Raw genomic sequence first — 17,497 nt, forward strand, 5'->3', positions numbered from 1 at the left:
TATCCAAAGCGGCTCTTCAACGTCCGGATCCGAAATTTTTCGGGCCCAAAAACCCTCAGAACCTCTGTGATTAGTGATTACCACTTCCACTCCCGCTCACATAGATATTGGGCGTTGGCGCTCAAAAAGTCTCGTCTGCCGGAACTGAGCCATCCTCAGCCAAAGACTACCAATGGCAGCGGCTGGGGCGTTTGCAATTACGCCCCACAAAGTCTCCGTCTGCGTCCTTCTTCAGATGTATGCCCTTCCCACCCAGGCATCGCCTCCTTTCTCTTCAGTGTCTCAGCACAATCGCCTCGGCTTGTACATCTTGTCTCTCGCCAAGGTAATTCTTAGATCACAATATAATTACGCTCAACTCAAGTCTTGAGAACCTTCTTCTTCTTCTTCTTCTTCTTTTTTTTTTTTAAAAAAATCTCTGCAGTCTTATGATGATATATTTGAGCCAAAACTGGAGGAACTTGTAAGTCATTTGAGGGAAATTGGAGGTCCGTTGGGTCCCTGGTTAGTTGATCATTTAACGAGTAGGGTTTCCTCTCTGTCGTCCCCTGATGATCTCTTCACTTTCTTTACTGAAATGAGAGGTCAGTTACATTTCTTGTTCCTTCTTCTTTGGCCTTGTTGAGTTAGTTGGAGCTTATCATTTTTGTTTGTTCAGGAATTCTTGGAGGCTCTGATTCAGTAGTCATGGAAGATAACCAAGTTATTCTTGATCCGAACAGTATTCTTGGAATGTTTCTCCGACGCTGTGTACTGGCTTTTAATATATTGTCTTTTGAGGTACTCCCCCTCTCTCTCTGTTTTCTCCCCTAACGCTGTCGAGCATTGCTATTTTTTTTTTCCTTCTCCTTTTGGTGGATTTAGTTTCACCTGCTAGAATACAACTCCAATATGTTTGAATGAGAGGCATTTTCTTGAATCCGATTTCTTTGTTGCCCATTACAATAAGACATGTTCTCATCTCTAGCCTTCTGAGTTTTGATAAGAAAAGGGAAGGGAAAAACAATTCGGAAAATTGGGAAGCAAAATAGGAATTAGGCAAAAAAAAAAAATGATGAAGGGAAAGTGGAGATGTTTGTTGGAAAGTTGAGAGTGAAAACAGAACCTTTGCAGCTAAAAGAGTGATAGTACCATAAGGGGCCTACCAAAATTATTCTAGTTGCATTGACTGTGTTCTGTTAATCAATTTTAGCTAGTGTTGATAGTAAAAAAAGCTTTATACAGGAGAAAAATGGTTAAAGAAAATAATCTGAATGGTTCAGTTTAATATTAAGCTGATGAAATTTCTGAGATACTATATTACTGAACTAGGGACGATACCAATTTCTCCTCCCAAAAGAACAAACAAATTGTGGCTGCTAATACTTTGAGCAATTTTTACCTAACCTTCATACCTTTAAAAGAGAGAAATCAAGACCTTCAAGCAGTATTCTGTCTTGTATTTTGCTGTCACGTTTTATAGGGCAACCAGATGAGCTGTGTAAGTCTTCCCCTTATACTCTGAAATTTAACTTGGATTTGCAGTTGGTTTTTTGAATGGTTAAATTTGCTATTTGTCTAAAAACATTATTTGCTTGCTATTATTTCTTGTCTCTTTGATTAGTTGTTTGCTTCCTGGACAACTAATTTGAACAAACATGAAATTGAATGTTTTGATGCTCTCTTTCTATTACTAGAATAGTTTGATTCAGGTATTTTTGACATTTGAATTTAATGCAGGGTGTGTGCCATCTTTTGACAAATATAGGGATCTACTGCAAAGAAGTCCTTTCAACTTGCATGCCGTATGAGTTGCATCATTTAGATGGATCTAGTAACGATTTGGAGTCATTATCTGAATGTGAAAATATGGACCTGGAGAATTTGGTTTTTGGGAAAGTCAATGAGGAAATTGAAGAAGGAAAGGAGGCTAATGGAAGAGTTTCTTTTCATCTTCATGCACCTCAAGCAATTTGTGGGTTAGTTGAAGGTATGAATTACTTTGTTTCTGTAAAGCATGAATAGATGCTTTTGAATTACACAAGCACATATGGTTGAAGATGAACTCCTTTATCCAGTTAAATATTCTGTAATTCATGCTGTATGTTCTTCAAAAATATATGATAGTTTCATATGTTTTATGATCGTATTATTAGATTTTTTGATCCTTTTCTTTTATGATGTCCAAGGAGGGATTGCATGTCACATCAGTTCTTTCTTAGCATAGTATGAATTATGTAGTTCTTGACCATGCCCAGAGCAGCAAGCTAATGGCAATTCTGGACAGATTCTAAAACAGGATGTGATTTTACCACCAACTTTTTGTGATTTGAATAGTAAGTTGAAAAAAATATTGAATATAATTGTAAAAAGTATCGAAGTTCATTTTTCTTTTTCATCAAGATTATATGAAAATTCTAATTTGGTCATTCTTATATGAATTGGGTGCCAAGTGACCTTTAGAATCTCTCTTGTTAATATCACTAATGTGATATTCTTGACTTTTATTTTGTTAGATCATTAACCCTGGTTACCCCGTTTTCTTATTTCTTAGCCATTCCTATTTCCTAACCTAATCTAGAATGAGCTTATATACTTTCTTTTGAAAGAAAGTCTCCAAACTCAAGCAGTTAAAGATTTTAATGCATTTTCCATTTATTTCTAACGTCTTATGAGTATTTGCTAGCTGATTCACTTCTCTTATCTCTAATAAAGGCATTCCTCAATACAAGATTTGCAATATGCTCCTTTTATTTCTATTAATTGATGTCATTAGATGGTTACCTTCAGCGTAATACGATGGAAAAATTCAAATATGCAGATGTTGAGGTTATTACTGACCCAAGATCCAAACATTGTGAGAAAGGTACAGAAGGTTGTTCACATGTCCATCATCCAGGAACTGAATCACGAGATATTGATCCCTATAGTGAGGTATTCCTACGAACAAACTGGCAGGTACAAGGGTACTTAATGGAGCAAGCAGATGCAATTGAGAAGTAAATATTTGCTGTCTTTTGTTCCTTGTTAGAAATGTGTGGATGTTGAGATTAATTGTCTGTTATTTTGCTGTGGCAGGCATGGCAGTTCTTTCTCTTTTAATGCCTTTGAACTTATTTTAAGGCAGATTAAAAAATTAGCACCTGAGCTACATCGTGTAAGTTGGGATGCATGTCAATGTTGATGGACGTTTCTGTTATTAACCCTGGTTTTCACTTTTTTGGGTCTGTGCTGAGTTATGATCCAGGTTCACTATTTACATTACTTGAATAGCCTATATCATGACGATTATTTTGCTGCTGTGGAGAATCTTCATAGCTATTTTGATTACAGGTAACCACCAAATTTGCCCTCCTTTTTAGTTCCTTAATATGCTAAATATTGACTTGTTACTGCTGTTGGTTTTTCCCCTTTACACTTGTCGTTACCTGGTCTACACTGTTAATTAGTATATGATTGAAATCCCCCATTGGCAGTTATAGTAGCACCATGTTTTTTTCTTATATTACTACATTTTAAGTGTTTATCTCATCTCATCTCATCTCATCAAATGGAGATTTCTTGCTACTTTGGTTACACAGGCTTATACCCATGAACCCTCTTAAATGCATTGCAGTGTAGAGTACTGGTCCAACTAAGCCTCCCCTCTCCCTCTCCCAATACCCCATACCATCAGTGTTCCTCATTCCTGTACCACATACCATAGTAAACAACTTTCTGGTGCATGTCTTTGAATTAGCCTAGTCAATCATTGATATTTTTCCTTTTCCTGTATGAAGCACCCGCATGATAGAAAATGACTTTTGAGTTTTGAGGCTCTTTTCTTCATTGCAAATGAACTTATTTGATGCTCGAGGTTCAAAGTGATGAACTAATTTGGTAAATGTTGTTACAAAAGTGCAGGGATAGAGGGATTTGATTTTATTCCACCTTCAGTATCAAATAACTCTGCAAGATACGAGATCGCTTTATTATGTTTGGGGATGATGCACTTCTACTTTGGACATCCTAAGCAAGCTTTGTTGGTAAGCATGCCAAAGGAGTCCCTCTTAAAAAAATTGATTTTGCTACCAGTAATTGTAAAACTAGAGTATCTAAAATAAGGACATTGAATGGGCTAAATTGTGATTAGCCTGCTAGTTTAGCCTGATCCTTTCTTGGTTGCAAGCTTAGATAATTAGGCCTCAGCTGAAATAACTGAAAAGATTGTCTCACAACTTGATTTTAGGCTGCATTTGGTTGTGCTCTTACCTCATATCAGTCATAGCTTACTCAGTTAGTAGGTTTTTCTGAAATCTGATACTGCATATATTTTATTACGAATTAATGATAGAAACTTAGTGCTACCCCTAGCAGTTTTTTACTTGTATTTGAGCCTCTTTTATCTCTTGTGACTCTGCGTGTGACACTATCTACTGTTCATTTGATGTTCATCAAGCTCTGGCTTGCCTCAACTATGCTTTCATCCTTAATGTGAGTTAAGTAGGGTTTTGGTATATACATCCAGGAATTAAATTTCAAAAAAAAGGAGAAAAAAAATTAAAGAAGAAGAACAAATACCTGAGTTTGAGTTGCACTAGGTTGAAACTTTGGCAATTTTTTGGTTATTCCAACAGACTTGGTCAGTTGGATTGTTCTGTTTGAATCGGTTTTTAAGGCATCTGAGTAGCTCTACTTCTTCCTGATTTATTATTAGCATTTGGTAATTGTTTTGCTTGTCAATGTTCAGGTCTTAACTGAAGCAGTGCGAATTTCTCAAGTGGTAAATTCTTACTTTATGCTTTTCACACTTGCCAATTTTTTTTTCCTTAAGGTATTGCATGATGTATATTATTTTGGAAAATTTTCTGCACTGTGGAGTATACTATTTATGAAGTTTTGATGTGTGGTAGTCTTGGATTACAAATTGATTATTTACCTATATACCTAATCATGTTTAAGGATGAAATTTAGCCATACTTAATGATGGATTTTGGTGTTGTTGAATTGTTATCTATAGCCATTTTGTAGACCGGATCTACCTACGTATTCCTCAGATAAATGTTGGATGCTTTTTGTGAGCTTTAAGCTTTCAACTGAATGATGTGTTTGGACAACCATAACTTAAGAACCAATTTTTGCCTATGAAATTAGTTTCTAATAGGTTTGTTTTGGAAAATCTAGAGTTTAAATACCAGTGGTGTAGAACAAGAGGAAACCAATATCAAACTAACAAATTCTTAAGATTCAAACATGAGAAACAAATTCTCAACTTTATTAATTCTCAGTTGTCAATAATATCATACTAACAGTATATTAAAATATATAGAGAACCCAGGCCTATATATAGAGTATTCATAGTTCTAGTAACATTGGGTTTAGGAATCCAAAAACAACTTAATATCCTAAATGATATAATTTCTAAATTGCTTTTATATTTGTCTATAGAAGCTTCCTTTTTAGGAGAAGGAGAATGCTTTTATATTTGTGCTATTGATGCAGTGTGAACATGGAAACAACAACAGGGCTTGATCTAATGTAGTCAATATTGTTTCACGAATTACCATTTAATTGTTGGAACTTTACTTTAGTCATTGGATTGTTTCTGGCTACAACTGGGCTGTAGAGGAATTGCTTTTCAATATGGTCTTGCATGTAAAGTAATTGTTGTCTTCTTCTTCTACTTTTCTGTATGCCTGATTACCTTGAATTTATGCAGCAAAGTAATGACAGCTGTCTTGCTTACACTTTAGCGGCTATCTGCAACTTGTCTTCTGAAATTGGGAGCTCAATTACAGCCGGAATACTTGGAACATCCTACTCACCTATGACCAGCATGGGCAGTTCAGTGTCTGTTGCACAACAACTGTTTGTTCTCTTGAAGGAGTCTCTGAAAAGAGCAGAAAGTTTAAAGCTGAAAAGACTAATTGCATCTAATCATCTTGCTATGGCTAAATTTGACTTGATGGCAAGAAATCAGATCTAGCTTCTCATTTTGTGAACTTGTTTACATTGCTTAAATAATCTAGAATGTGTTGTGCTGTCTTTGACAATCTCTCTCTATATTTATTCTTTATTAATGGGGTAGAAGGTAAAAACATTACATTCAGGGAAATCCCTGATCAATGCATTTCTATGTTATCAGTTCTTGTTTTCTCACCTAATCAGTGTAGTTTTTCGTAATTCATTTAGTGCATGCATTATCATCTACTGTCATATATGAGATTGCTTAATGCTTAAAAAACATGCATATATACTTCCTATTTGTATTGCTAATTGCGGCATAATGGCTTAATTTAATTTATCATAATTAAATTAATGATGAATCTGAGTGGTCAGTAGCCTTTAATTTGTAGAAAAATTACTGAACTTTGCTTTTATTTTGTACTTCTAATAAAGTTATTATTGCTATATTTTTTATAGAATTTAAATCAATTTTAGGATGTGATAACCAAAGGAAAATTTCTGTTTAGTTCTGCAATGAAAAATAGCTACAGGATTCTTTTACTTGGTTAGCACATAAAACATTGTTTAAAAAGTTTGGCAATGTAGACCTTATTAAAACAAAAATAAAGTTGAAGTTGATTTGCAATATGGAGTTGTGCGACTGTTGAAATCATTGATGAGGTTAATGACTATTGGTTAAATTAAGCTCACTATGCTTGCTTTTGAGCCTTGGGAATTCTTTACGCTGTCATGCCAACATATTTTGCTTGTTACAGAGATAAATTGCTTATACTGAAACATATGCTGGGCATTTTATTGGTATAGTCTTCTGATCCCAAATGCAATAAGTTTTGGTGGGGAAGTCATGAGGATGCCTAATTTTTTTATGCTAATTTTGTTGTTACATGATTGTGTCAGAATTATTCTTGTTTTAAGTCGACTTAACTGCATATGAGAATTGACATGCAGAGAATTTCAATGCAAAAGAAATCCTTAATCTTTGTTTTATAGCAAGTTATTTGAGTTTGTATCAATTTCATGTGCAGCATGTGCAAAGACCTCTGTTATCATTTGGTCCCAAAGCTTCCATGAAGCTTAAAACATGTCCAGTCAATGTTTGCAAGGTACTTATACTTTTAGTGATTATTCTCTACAATTTTCCCAAACCAGTAAAAACTTGGTTATTCATTTTGTTTTAATCCTTTCTTGTCCCATGGCACAATGCAGGAACTGAGATTATGTTCTCATTTGATTAGTGAATTTGCATCTGAAACATCCACTGTCACAACTGATGGTGCTTTTAGTACTGCCTGGCTTAAAAATTTGACAAAACCAATGGGTTCGCTAGTGTTGACCCAGGATAACGAATCTGGAGAAAATTTTCATGCTCTTCAGTTTTCTGCACAGCCAAGTTCAATTCCCAGATCTGTTTTGCAATTATTAGGTTCTTCATATTTGCTCCGTGCCTCTGCTTGGGAGACATATGGCAGGTGATCTTTAATAATGATAATGGGGGACCTGTTAATATTAATTGTTTTTTTATCATGAAGAGATCTTGTTTTATAGATTTTGATAGAAATTTGTTGTAAGTACTACTAATAGTGACAAGGAATGCTTAATAGAATGGACCTGCATTTGATTCCTGCAAACGAGGTTGGAAATCAGTTCTATTCCTATTCTGTTTTTAGGTGTTTGCTAATTGGGATGATAATTAAGGAATTGGATGTGAATGGATGGATGATATTCTCATTTGCACTCTCTTATCTTATCCCTAGAAATAAAATATGTTTTAGCAGAGTTAATTTTTTATGTGCATTTGGCAAATGACTATAATGTGCAATTGGCAAATGACTATTTTTTTATGTGCATTTGGCAAATGACTATAATGTGCAATTGGCAAATGACTATCAATTGCTCGAGGTCTGCCTGTTTTCCTCCCCTCTTTTCTTTCTTCCTTCTTTCAATATTTGACGTCTTGATTATGTAGAATATGGGAAATTGAGAACAGAATGTGGCGACTGGGAGATGAAATTTCCAACTCTATGACTTCCGTCCTATATTAACAATTTTTCTTTGTTGAACATTATTTTTGAAGATTTAACTCTAGCCATCTCCTTATCAAATTCTTTTCTTTTTTGCCGAATATCAAGTTCTTGTTTACTGTTGTCTTTTTGTAATTGTGCATTGCCCTGATGATTGAGATTAGCGTTTAGGGTGTTGAGATTGATATCTCTGACTTCTTACTGTTATCATAATGTTTGATGATTTTCTTTTGCTTTTTACCTGTGTCTACAGTGCCCCTCTTGCTCGAATAAATGCATTGGTTTATGCAACTTGCTTTGCTGATTCATCAAGGTAATTTCCAACTGTAATGTGAAAAGGTTATATTTTTTCACTATTCCTTATTGTTTACTTCTTTCTTCCCTCCAAACCTTGTTAAATGAGGCTGACTTCTCTTCATTTTCTCAAGTTCATCAGATACAGCATTAGTGCATGCAAAGCTCATCCAACATTTAGCAGCATTTCACGGATATAAAGGTCAGAATGAATGCTCAATCACGTCCCCATGACTGTTGCACTTGGTTTTTGGAATATTGCATTTGTGGATGTGGTAAAGTTTACATTTGTTCAATATGAATCTTAAGAATGCTCACTACTTGGCTTCCAATTTGCCTTTGACTATCGATTGAAATGTGAATAATCTGTCCTTATTGGTGCTTGAAACAATTTTATCTTCTCCATCTATATATCTCTGCGGTCAATAATTTTCTGAAAATGCTGCTATTAATCTTTAGCTTTTGCTGTGGTTTATCTTGTTGAGGTACTCAAACTGGGATCATGTTGAGATCTTGGTTACCAATTAAGTGAACACTTTAGTGTTAAAGTCAGTTATCTGTAAATTTTTGAGATCATCAGAGCTTGATGTCATATTCATTAATTGAGTTAAATCCATGTATGTTGCTTTTGCATTTTGTTTGGTAAATATTAGTAAATATACATGTCACTAACCTTAGAAAGAAGCGTAAAATCCCTGCTGAGTTCAAGGGAACCTTCTTTAAGATTTGCAACCCTTAGTTCATTTTTCATTTTTCTGATTTTTTTCCTGCCTATATTCAGAGGCCTTTTCTGCTCTTAAAGTAGCTGAAGGGAGGTTTTTGTCTGTCTCGAGATCAGTACTTTTGTTAGTAAAACTGCAGCTGCTCCATGAGCGTGCTTTACATAGGTGATGCTACTAATTGTAATATTGTACATGTCTTACAATTCATGTGTGATAGATTTCAAGATTTTTACTCTTCAATTAAGTTAAATTTATTATTATTCAGGGGACACCTGAAACTAGCACAACAAGTATGTGATGAACTTGGAGTTATAGCTTCATCTGTCAAGGGTGTGGACATGGAACTGAAGAGAGAAGCAAGCCTTCGCCATGCCCGTACGCTGCTTGCAGCAAAGCAATTCAGTGAGGTTTGTTGACTTTGCTTGTGTTTTTGTATCAAATTGAGGCTTTCCATGTTATTGAAAATCAGAAAATGGTAGTGTAACTTTGCTGGGTTCTTAAGAGAAAATTCTTTAAAGGGGACAATAATAAATGACAAAATGTGCTCCTTTAAGTTGTAAATTACTAAATTGTGAAAGGTGGTTACTGTTATATGAAACCTAGAACCTTGATAGACATGGCATAGGCAATTGAATTATTTGCATAGTCTGAATTGAAGTGAGACTTGGTAATTTGGGCGCTCATCATGGGGAAAAGCACCATCTATAATGGAAGCAGTTTTTGCAATGATTTTGGAGCATTAATTTGACCTTAATAATCAAGGTTTATGATAAAACTCTGTGACAGCCATTACACGAAACAACTAAAGCATTCCGAACTTAAAAAACTTGGAGTGCCACTCAACCTAAAATGGATGGCGAAAAATTCAATTTCAATCAATTGTATTACTTTTACAATACATGCTCAATATTTTGTCTTTATTGAATTTTCCTTTGCCAACCTAGTTTGTTTAGCATGGTATTAGTTTGCGTATGCTTCTTTTTTGCCAAAGTCTTTTGCCTGTTCTGATTTATTTTCTTCACAGGCAGCAGCTGTTGCACATTCTCTCTTCTGCATGTGTTACAAATTCAATATGCAGGTTGAGAATGCTACTGTTCTTCTTCTGCTAGCTGAAATTCACAAGGTACATTGAAATATGTGACATGACATATGTTGGTTGTTTATGTAGAGCGTAATTAAGTTGTCTATCATATATACCAACATGTTGGCTCTAAATGGTTAGCCCTAAAAGATTCCCTTCTTAAAGAAAGGGGGGGGGGTCATTTCTTGCCAGGAAGTTGTGCTCATTAGTTTACTGTGAAGGGTGAAAAGGAAAGAAACAGATAATTATTGATGTCGCAATTGAAATTGATCGATATATCAGTACCCATGTACTCAACCAGAAAGATTGCTGCATTTAGCATTTCTTTTTTTTTTTTCTGTCTAATGTCAGGAGGCCATTGAGTCCAGTTGTCATTTATGGTTTTGATGTGCCAGTTAGAGTATCTTGTATCTGTTAAATATTACATTGCAGTTTTTCTGTGATTAAATTATGCTTCATTAAGTCTCTGTCATGTGGTGATGCAGTATATTCCATTTTGAGATTTCTTTATATGTTGAATTACTGCAATAATTAACTTATCTCATATGTTATCAGAAATCAGGCAATGCTGTTTTAGGCCTTCCATATGCATTGGCAAGCCTGTCATTTTGCCAGTCATTTAACTTAGATCTTCTCAAAGCATCAGCTACCCTCACTTTGGCTGAGTTGTGGCTCTCACTGGGATCAAACCATGCAAAGAGAGCGTTAGCGCTTATACATGGTGCCCTTCCAATGATTCTTGGCCATGGAGGTTTGGAGCTCCGGGCTAGGGCTCAGATTGCTGAATCAAAATGCTACCTTTCTGATCCAAGCTATTCAGGTTCTCCCCCTTATTGTTTAATCTTTCTTTGGTCATGTTATGATGCTATCTTCCTTCTTTATAGAATGAGAAATGTAAATAATTTGTGAAGTTGTTATCAAAAGTTCATTTGTATATGCTAGCTGGACTTTCTGCAAGCTTTCATTTGGGGATCCAAATCCAATACTGGCAAGTCAAAAAGACTTGTATGTGAGATCATTTATCATTGCAAGATCTGTACAAATTATGACAACCTTAGTTTTGGTGGCATGATCTGTAACTATAATTGCTGGTGGGGTCATCATGGATTCAATGGCAAACCGTGCGTAGTTTGAAAAGTCATAGGATTTCAAACCTCATTCAACTTGGCTTGGGTTATGTTTGCTGTGCTTTGTATGTCTTTACAATTTATTTAGCTTGATTTAGTCAGTGTTGTGTTTTGTTAATGTTAGTTTAGGAATGAAGAACACAGAAAGGCAAGATTTTAATTGAAAAACATAGAAAATATTGAAGGTGAAAGAAGAGATATATTGATTGTAAAGGGGTGATATTCATTCATGAGCAACCTTTACGTTTATAGAACTGAAAAGACAGAAAATTACTAATGATGCCATAATAGCAACAACTGAAGTAGTGCTTGATAGCAAAACAAACTGCAGAACCTGAATCCCTAAAGAGTCCCTTATTCTATTTTGACTTCAGGAAAACAACTAGAATAAATAAAAAATAAAAAACACATAAGAAGCACGCGAGTTTGTAGTCACAAGAGCAAAAATCTAACACTCCTCGCTTTTGTTACTGCAAACTCTAATTTTCTGTCTTAGGAGCTCAAATTTGTTGATTGGAAGTGGCTTTGTGAACATATCTACTAACTGATCTTCAGATTCGCAGTAAACCAGAATTGCATCTCGATTTTGCTGCACTCTCTTAAGAAGAATAGCTTGATGTTGAAATGCTTTATCTTTTCATGAAAAACTGGATTGTTAGAGATTGCAATTGCTGCTTGATTGTCAACAAAAATCTCCACATCAGTAGTCTGCTCCATATTCAGATCACACATAAGCTTCTTTAGCCATAAAACTTGATTAACTGTTGTTGTTGCTGCAATAAATTCAGCTTCTGCAGTAGATTGTGCAACAACCTTTCGCTTTTTTTAGCTCCATGAGAAAACACCTGAACCAAAACTGAAACAGTATCCTGTTGTTGTACTTTTTAGGTCATCAGTGGAACCAGTCCAGTCACTGTCTAAGAATTAACATAGCTTGAAATCATTACATTTCCCAAACTTAACTCCATAGTCAATTGTATCTTTAATACATCTTAACACTCTCTTTGCTGCAATAAAATGTAATTCACTAGCACAATGCATAAAGCGAGATAAGAGATTTACTGCAAATAAAATGTCAGGTCTAGTGGCTGTGAGGTACATGTAACCTTCATCAACTTTTTCAGTTCCATCTTCCTTGCTCAACTTCTCTTTGATTCATGGGTGTGGCAATGACTTTGCATGCCTCCATTTGAAATTTCTTTGGCGTATTTCTTTTGGCAAATTAATACTTCATTCCGGCTTTGTTTAATCTCCATTCCAAGAAAATAATTCATGAGGCCAAGATCTGTCATTTGAAGACTTGCTCCATCTCATATTTGAATTTCTCAATCAGCAAAACATTATTTCCTGTTACCAAAATATTGTCAACATAAAAAGAAACTATAAGAACATTATTGTCCTTATGTTTGACATAAATTGTTGCCTCTGATAAACTTTTTGTCATGCCTAAAATTTGCAAATAATCATCTATCTTGTCTTATTGTACTAGGCCTTAGACGCCTGTTTCAATCCATAAAGAGCCTTCTTGAGTAAGTAGACTATCTTTTTCACCTTGCAAACAAAACCAGCCGGCTGCTCCACATATATTTCTTCCTGTAGAGCACAATTTAGAAATGCAGATTTGACATCTAATTGAAATACTTTCCAACCTTTCTGAGATGCAATGGCTAAGAGCATTTTGATTGTGTCCAATCGAGCAACGAGAGCAAAAGTGTCTGAGTAATCAACGCCAAAAATCTGAGCATAACCTTTAACGACAAGTCTTTAACAACAAGTCTGGCTTTGTGTTTGTTGATGGAGCTATCTGCATTTAGCTTTGTTCTGAACACCCATTTCACTCCTATGCTTGTTCTGTCGACTGGTTTGTCAACTAATTCCCATATTTTATTCTTCTGAATCATTGACATCTCTTCCTCCATTGCTTTTTTCCACTTGAGATCTTTAAGAGCTTCTTCATGTTCAGCTGGTTCACATACTACAATATTTCACCTTTGATAAATTTCAGAGAGTGGCCTAGTTCCTCTAACCGGTGAATCATCAATTGTTTCCTCCAGCCATTTGTCTTTCAATTGCTTTTTAGGAAGACTAAGCTCTTGTAGGAGTTCCAATGAGTCATTCCAATCTCATTGCTCCTCTTTATTAAAGTGAACATTTACGGTAATAGTCATCCTTCCATTTTGTGGATGATACACTTTGTATGCTTTGGAAACTAGGCTGTAACCAACAAAAATTCCAGAAATGGCTTTTTTTCCGAGTTTGTCACGCTTATTCTGCGGAACGTGAGCAAAGTAAACACATCCGAACGCTTTAAGAAATTTCAATGAAGGTTTAAAACCATACCAAACTTCAAATGGTGTTTGATCCTTTAATGCTTTGCTAGAAAGTCGATTTTGGAGAAATACAGCTGTGTTGGCAGCCTCTGTCCAAAATTTCTTAGGCAAATTCTTCTCATCTAACATACATCTCACCATCTCCATCACATATCTGTTCCTTCTCTCGCTGACCTTGTTTTGTTGTGGTGTATAAGGTATGTTCAATGCCATCTTCTTCAACAAAAGAATTAAATTGAGACAAGGTGTATTCAGTTCCATTATCAGCCCTCACAACTTGAATTTTGTAGCCACTCTGATTTTCCACTATATTTTTAATTTCCAAAAAACTCCAACTACTTCTAACTTGTATTTCAAAAAGAAAATCCAACACATTCTTGTAAGATCATTAATAAACAGAATAAAGTAGAGGCTACCTTGGAGGGATGGAGTTCTTTGAGGTCCAACAACATCTGTATGAATTAATTGCAACTTCTGTGAAGCTTTCCAAGTTGATTTAGGAAATGGCAACCTGTTTTATTTACTAAATTAACAAACATAGCAATTTGGCAATTTGTCAGCAAGCATTGGTAGGTCTCTATCATATTTTTCTTCTTCATCTCTAGCATACGTTGAATATGACAATGACAGTCTTTTGTGCCAAATTTCAGTGATGTTGGTTTCTAAAAAAAAATTGCTTGCTCCTCCTCTATTGGATCGAACGAAAAGCTTTTACCTCTCATTTTAACTCGCAGAATTTGCTCTCTATTTGCATCATAAATGTCAGTGCCAATCCTCAAATGTTAATTTGAATCTTTTTTCAACAAACTGCCCACACTCAGCAAATTTTGATTAATGTCAGACACAAAATATTTCAGAAATCGTTTTTATACCCGACGTTGTTATAATTACAATGGTCCCCTTTCCTTTTGCTGGAATGTAGACACCATTTCCAATTCTGACTTTAGTGATCTCAGTAAGATTCAAATCTTTAAAGAGAGTTTTGTCATAAGTCATGTGGTTTGTACAACCAATATCAATCAACCAACATTCTGAATTGCACCCAGTGGAAAAACATGTTGCCACAAAAATTTGATCTTCTTCATCTTGATCAACAACTTGGGCATATGCTTCTTGCTTCTTGTTTTTGCAAATTACAGCTTCATGTCCAAGCTGATTACATTTCTTACATTTTGCATCTGGCCTTCTCCAATATTTGAATGGTGAATGATTTGTTTTGCCACAATGTTTGCAAAGAGGATATTCTTTTGAGTTTTCACTTTTGCTATGATTGCCTAACTGGAAGAGGTCCTTTGACAAAACCATTCTGCCTCATAAACCTCCTCTACTCTTGAGCTTGAAAAGAGTTCTATAGCTCTACCAAGGTAATTGTGGACAATTCCCTTGTATTCTCCAAAGTGGTGATCGATGCTTAACTTTTTTTGAATAATTATAGAATCATCAAAAGTAGTGTCAAGTAACCTTACTTTATTGACAATATCGAGTAGCCTTTCGGAGTATTCTTTAGTTGTCTTCGACTCCTTCATTCTTTGCAGCTCAAACTCCCTTATGTAATTAAGAGCTTTCATGCCTCAAATTCTTTCATCGCCAGGGTACTCCTTCAGATAATCTCAAACTTCCTTTGTTGTTTTGAGAGGCATAATTCTGGTGAAGATAGTGTTAGAAACAATGGAAAACAAACAATTTTTGGCCTTTGATTTTTTGGTTTTCTTCTCCTTATGATTTTTAATCTAGGCCATGGTGGGATTTGCAGGCAGCGGAGTAACTTCATAATCCTTTTCCACAGCTTCCCAAAGATCTAGGGCATCCAAATGGGCTTCCATTCTAATTGCTCAGATTTCATATTTTTCTCCGTCAAAGATGATCGGAGCATTTGGAGAAAAATTCCCTTTAAATTCCATCTTACAAGTCCCTTGAATAGGGCTCTGATACTAATTTGTTGATTTAGGAATGAAGAACACAAATAAAGGCAAGATTTTAATTGAAAAACAGAGAAAATATTGAAGGTGAAAGAAGAGATATATTGATTGTAAAGGGATAATATTCATTCATTAGCAACCTTTACATTTATAGAACTAAAAAGACAGAAATGTACGCAAGGATGACACCATAATAGCAACAACTGAAGTAGTGCTTGATAGCAAAACAAACCGCAGAATCTAAATCCTTAAAGACTCGGTTATTCTATTTTGACTTGAGGAAAACAGTTAGAATAAATAAAAAATAAAAAACACATGAGAAGCACGTGAGTTTGTAGTCAGAGAAGCAAAAATCTAACAGTTGCTGTTTCTCATTCATCTGCTGGTTTTGCCTTGGCTGTGTTATCCATATTCTCCTGGAAGTTGCTTATATTTTTGTGTGTTGTTTCATTTTCTCCTTAGTGTTTGGAGATCCTGAGGTTGTACTGGATCCTTTGAGGCAAGCTTCTGATGAGCTTCAGGTGTTGGAGGTAAGTTGACATCTCTATGAATATAAATATCATGCTGTGCTTGCCAAAGTATAGTAGTCTCCGTTCATATTCCGATTGATTTCACCACTCTTTTATCTCATGTAACTTTTCGTGCAAAGATGGGCCAACAAGTTTTTCAATGGATTGCATGAACAACCCCTTAGTTCTTGGACATTTTTATTTAGGCGCCACAAGCCTACAACTCAAATGTTTTTTATTAGCATCCTCCTAGAAAATTTTTATTTCTATTCCTTTTGACCAATTTGGTTAATAAACAACTACATTTTAACTATAGTAACAAAGAGTATGAGGGGGTAAAAAGGAAATTCAAATGTTTTCTTTATATTATGTAGCTTTTTGTTATTAACTCATTAATGGCAATTTGTTAGGCTTGATAAGGTGCTCAAAAAATGCACCTATAAAAAATTTATAATGTAGAACGATATACTATGTTCCTTTTTAAAATATTGTTTAATTGAAACTTTTTTTCATAATAAAGGATGGAGACAGTAATTATGAGGGGCTAGGACTATTCCTTTAGTTATTAAATTTATCATTTAAGAATGTAAAAATTGATCCTCTTCAATGAACCCAAAACCATTCAGAAAGATATAAGTGAAGGGTGTGTTCCAGTAGTGATATTGTGCCAACGAAGAAGTTTTATTAGGGAATGAGGCAGTCTCGGATGTGAATGACCGAATGGATTTCATTCCAAAAGCAAAGAGATTGACTAATTAAGTATTGCAAGTGTAGTCTACTCGGCTGTCAACCTTTTTTGGTGTGATGTTATCACTAGCTTTCCACTTATATGGCATTCTTGTTTGCTTGAGGTTTTTGAGGTATTTTGGGCTATTTATTACTTTGGGGTTTGTTATCATTATTTACAAGATGAGATTTATTTATTTATTTATTTTTTATTGGGAGCAGTATCACGAATTGGCTGCTGAAGCTTTCTACTTGATGGCCATAGTATTTGACAAATTGGGAAAACCAGAGGACAGGGAAGAAGCTGCAGCTTCATTCAAGAAACATGTAATGGCCCTTGAGAATCCTGAGGATGAGGATCCTCTGTTGAGTTTATTATAGTAAACATTGAAATTGTATTTTATGTAAATTGAGATCATGAATCATTTAGTTTTTGTGGCTTTTCCTCATTTCTCCCTGTGATATCCCTCGAACATAGTTGAGCTGTAATTTTTTGCCGATTCCAATCGCAATTTGAGATGATGTATTTATGGTTAAAAAATATAGTAAACAGAGTTGGTCCTTTTATCGCAATGGCGTTGGTGGCGCAGCGGGGCTCAGAGATCTTCGCTTAATTGCCATAGATCTAGGGTTCTCTGTCTGTGTAATAGTTATGTTGGTCCTTTTATCGCAATGGCGTTGGTGGCGCAGCGGGGCTCAGAGATCTTCGCTTAATTGCCATAGATCTAGGGTTCTCTGTCTGTGTAATAGTTATGGACTCTCTGTTGGGCTCTATTTATTTGTTTGGGTTTGGACTTGCTTAGTTAGCTCGCACCCGGTTTTCATGCAATGGGACATGCGTTT

The 17,497-nt window shown here is 35.3% G+C and overlaps 1 protein-coding gene across 2 annotated transcripts; it reads left to right on the forward strand.

Moving 5' to 3' along the window:
• The first annotated feature begins 76 nt into the window (after positions 1 to 76).
• On the forward strand, positions 77 to 17,227 carry LOC110600106 (anaphase-promoting complex subunit 5). 2 transcript variants are annotated; one of them, XM_021736842.2, is made up of 20 exons: positions 77 to 325; positions 425 to 584; positions 659 to 780; positions 1,720 to 1,969; positions 2,801 to 2,978; positions 3,058 to 3,136; positions 3,227 to 3,312; positions 3,878 to 4,004; positions 4,709 to 4,741; positions 5,678 to 5,926; positions 6,951 to 7,028; positions 7,132 to 7,394; positions 8,200 to 8,259; positions 8,375 to 8,442; positions 9,022 to 9,127; positions 9,228 to 9,369; positions 9,987 to 10,085; positions 10,599 to 10,863; positions 15,882 to 15,949; positions 16,877 to 17,227. In XM_021736842.2, exons 1-20 carry the CDS (start codon positions 173 to 175, stop codon positions 17,033 to 17,035), a joined length of 2,745 nt encoding a protein of 914 aa, XP_021592534.1. In that variant the 5' UTR covers positions 77 to 172; the 3' UTR covers positions 17,036 to 17,227. The 2 variants fall into 2 exon arrangements, with proteins under 2 accessions (XP_021592534.1, XP_021592542.1); XM_021736850.2 differs by lacking the exons at positions 77 to 325; positions 425 to 584 and having other exon boundaries at positions 1,748 to 1,969.
• The last annotated feature ends 270 nt before the right edge of the window (positions 17,228 to 17,497 follow it).

This window comes from Manihot esculenta, chromosome 1, assembly GCF_001659605.2.
Source record: "Manihot esculenta cultivar AM560-2 chromosome 1, M.esculenta_v8, whole genome shotgun sequence".
NCBI classification, from domain to species: Eukaryota; Viridiplantae; Streptophyta; class Magnoliopsida; order Malpighiales; family Euphorbiaceae; genus Manihot; species Manihot esculenta.

Excerpts from the sequence above, each read along its gene's own strand:
- LOC110600106 (XM_021736842.2), top strand. The coding sequence starts at position 173 with ATGGCAGCGGCTGGGGCGTTTGCAATTACGCCCCACAAAGTCTCCGTC. Across the intron at positions 7,029-7,131 it reads GTCCAGTCAATGTTTGCAAG|GAACTGAGATTATGTTCTCA; the intron begins GTACTTATACTT and ends GGCACAATGCAG. Across the intron at positions 9,128-9,227 it reads CATGAGCGTGCTTTACATAG|GGGACACCTGAAACTAGCAC; the intron begins GTGATGCTACTA and ends ATTATTATTCAG.